Source organism: Raphanus sativus, unplaced genomic scaffold (assembly GCF_000801105.2).
Source record: "Raphanus sativus cultivar WK10039 unplaced genomic scaffold, ASM80110v3 Scaffold1978, whole genome shotgun sequence".
Taxonomy (NCBI): Eukaryota; Viridiplantae; Streptophyta; class Magnoliopsida; order Brassicales; family Brassicaceae; genus Raphanus; species Raphanus sativus.
In genome coordinates, this window is record NW_026617287.1 from 11,154 (window position 1) to 13,627 (window position 2,474).

Here is a 2,474-nt window from a genome sequence, read left to right on the forward strand (position 1 = left end):
CTATTTTGTTGTAGGAGGAGCTGCGCTACCAACTCTTGAACATTGTTCTTTGAGAGGAAAAAGTGAATATATAGGAACTTTCGGCAAGCAATTGGCTTCGGCTTCCAAGAATGCTTTGCAACAAGCGGGGCCTATATGTCCGAATTTTCCTGTGACTAAGGATGTATAAATCTCTATAATGCATCCTGGAACATTCATCACTGAAGACCAACATTTTGCTACATCAGGTAATCCTGGAATACCGGGACTTGGTTGGAATGGGAGTGGAAAAGGAAATGGGATGGGAAACTGGGGTAGTTGAGCATTGGCAGAGACTACAAAACCCACAACCACCATTAGGAACCAGACATGTTTAATAGACATTATGAGATAAGGGAAAAAGAAGAAATATTTCTTCAAATATATTAGTTTTTATCGAGTTTGTATTTTCATTGATGAACATATTGTATAATCCTTTGGTCTATTTATATTGAAAGGAAAGAATCTAAAGAAACGTCTTTGTGCTTTTATGTGAAATTTAATTACCTGTTTTCAAATAATACAAAGCAGAAACCGATGAGAGTAACATTATTGATAACATATAACTGGTGGACTTTAAGTCATGAAAAAAAATGATAAGATTAGTCTAAAGTATACAGTTTTGTTTTGCCTGAATACTATTGTTTCAAATCATCTCCTGTCTAAGCCAAATAACTATCTTTCTCGCTCTCTCTTGAAGCCAGGGGTAGTATACTAATTTCTAGAGTCTTGATGGTATTTTGCCTCTCTATATTCTTAAACTCTAAACTATTTTTCAATTATCAAAATAAATTAATTTTTGAGGAGATTTTTCAATTATCAAAATAAATAAATTTTTGAGGAGAGTGAACATGATAATACAACATTTAGTAATATGGTTTTGAGTATAATTTTCTAGAAAATAACCATTTAAACAGGCTAACTACATTGGCTCCTTTAGGTGGCGAATCCTTTAAAAGGAAAAAAACATTATTTAGGAACAAATTATCTACTAAAACACATATAGCGAAATCAAATATTATTCTATATAACTATTTGCTTCCTCTGATTTAGATAGTAAATGCACAAGTCAACATAGAGATACACATATTCCAAGACAAGTCTTGAGTGTTCACAATTAAAACGTTATAGAGGATATGTTTCACTATGTTTCACAAATATTTTGGTTTTGGAATTTTCGCCTATTTTATACTCAAACTACGACACCAAAAACAATCACGTTTTGATATATATTATACAAAAGGAAACTAATATATATAGTATTTATCTTAATTAATATAAGTTAAACTGGTACACAAGTAATAAGGTTACCTTAAAAACCAAAAAAAAAAATTTATGAAACAAAAAAGACAAAATAATGGAATATTATTTAGCTTTAAGGAAAATGATGAATTGATTTCCCTCAAATTGTTGTAAAATTAAACCTGAATATGAAAATGATCCTCTCTTTTTTGTTATTTATATTTACTTTTTAGATGCAACCCATGTACTTTCCCATATATTAAATAGTATTGTTTTATTTTTGTAGTTTAATTTAAGTATGTTTAGTAATTAAGATTAGTTTTGAATTTTCAGAGGCATGAACCACATGGTTAATTTAAAAGGAAATTTGGGAAATTTTATTACTTCTAAAATGCTTTTTATAGAATCATATGTTTGGAGTGTTACACCGTAGAATTTAGCTAAAATATCAAAATAAGTTGTGAAATAAAAACGACATAGATACTTCTATTAATGTAAAATCTATTTTGTGGTAGGAGGAGCTGCACTACCAACTCTTGAAAATTGTTCTTTGAGAGGAAAAAGTGGATATATTGGAATTTTCGGCAAGCAATTGGCTTCGGCTTCCAAGAATGCTTTGCAACAAGCGGGGTCTATATGTCCGAATTTTCCTGTGAGTATGGATGTATAAATCTGTATATTGCATCCTGGAGCATTTATCACTGAAGACCAACATTTTGCTACATCAGGTAATCCTGGAATACCGGGACTTGGTTGGAATGGAAGTGGAAAAGGGGAAACTGGGGGTAGTTGAGCATTGGCAGAGACTACAACACACACAACCACCATTAGGAACCAGACATGTTTAATAGACATTATGAGATAAGGGAAAAAGAAGAAATATTTCTTCAAATATATGATTCTTTATCGAGTTCGTAATTTGATTGATGAACATATTGTACAATCATTTTTCTATTTATATTGAAAGGAAAGAAGCTAAAGAAACGTCTTTGTACTTTTATCCTAAACTTAATTACCTGTTTTCAAATCATACAAAGTAGAGTTCAAAATATATATTACAAAGCCTTCTTCTATCTCTTTATATAGTTGATCAATTTTCTTTAGTCTCTCAATCTATCTACACCTAACTAGAATACTTCAATTGTCTCTCGTGAGACAGATCATCTTACCACATGCCATATCTTTCTTTTTCTCGCTTCAGATATTGTGTAGTG

The 2,474-nt window shown here is 31.0% G+C and overlaps 1 protein-coding gene across 1 annotated transcript; it reads right to left on the reverse strand.

The window, feature by feature from the left end:
* Positions 1–363, reverse strand: LOC108838868 (uncharacterized). The gene has a single exon (XM_018611736.1). The coding sequence runs from the start codon at positions 361–363 to the stop codon at positions 1–3; it is 363 nt and encodes a 120-aa protein (XP_018467238.1).
* Positions 364–2,474: the final 2,111 nt, after the last annotated feature.

Excerpts from the sequence above, each read along its gene's own strand:
- LOC108838868 (XM_018611736.1), bottom strand. The coding sequence starts at position 363 with ATGTCTATTAAACATGTCTGGTTCCTAATGGTGGTTGTGGGTTTTGTA.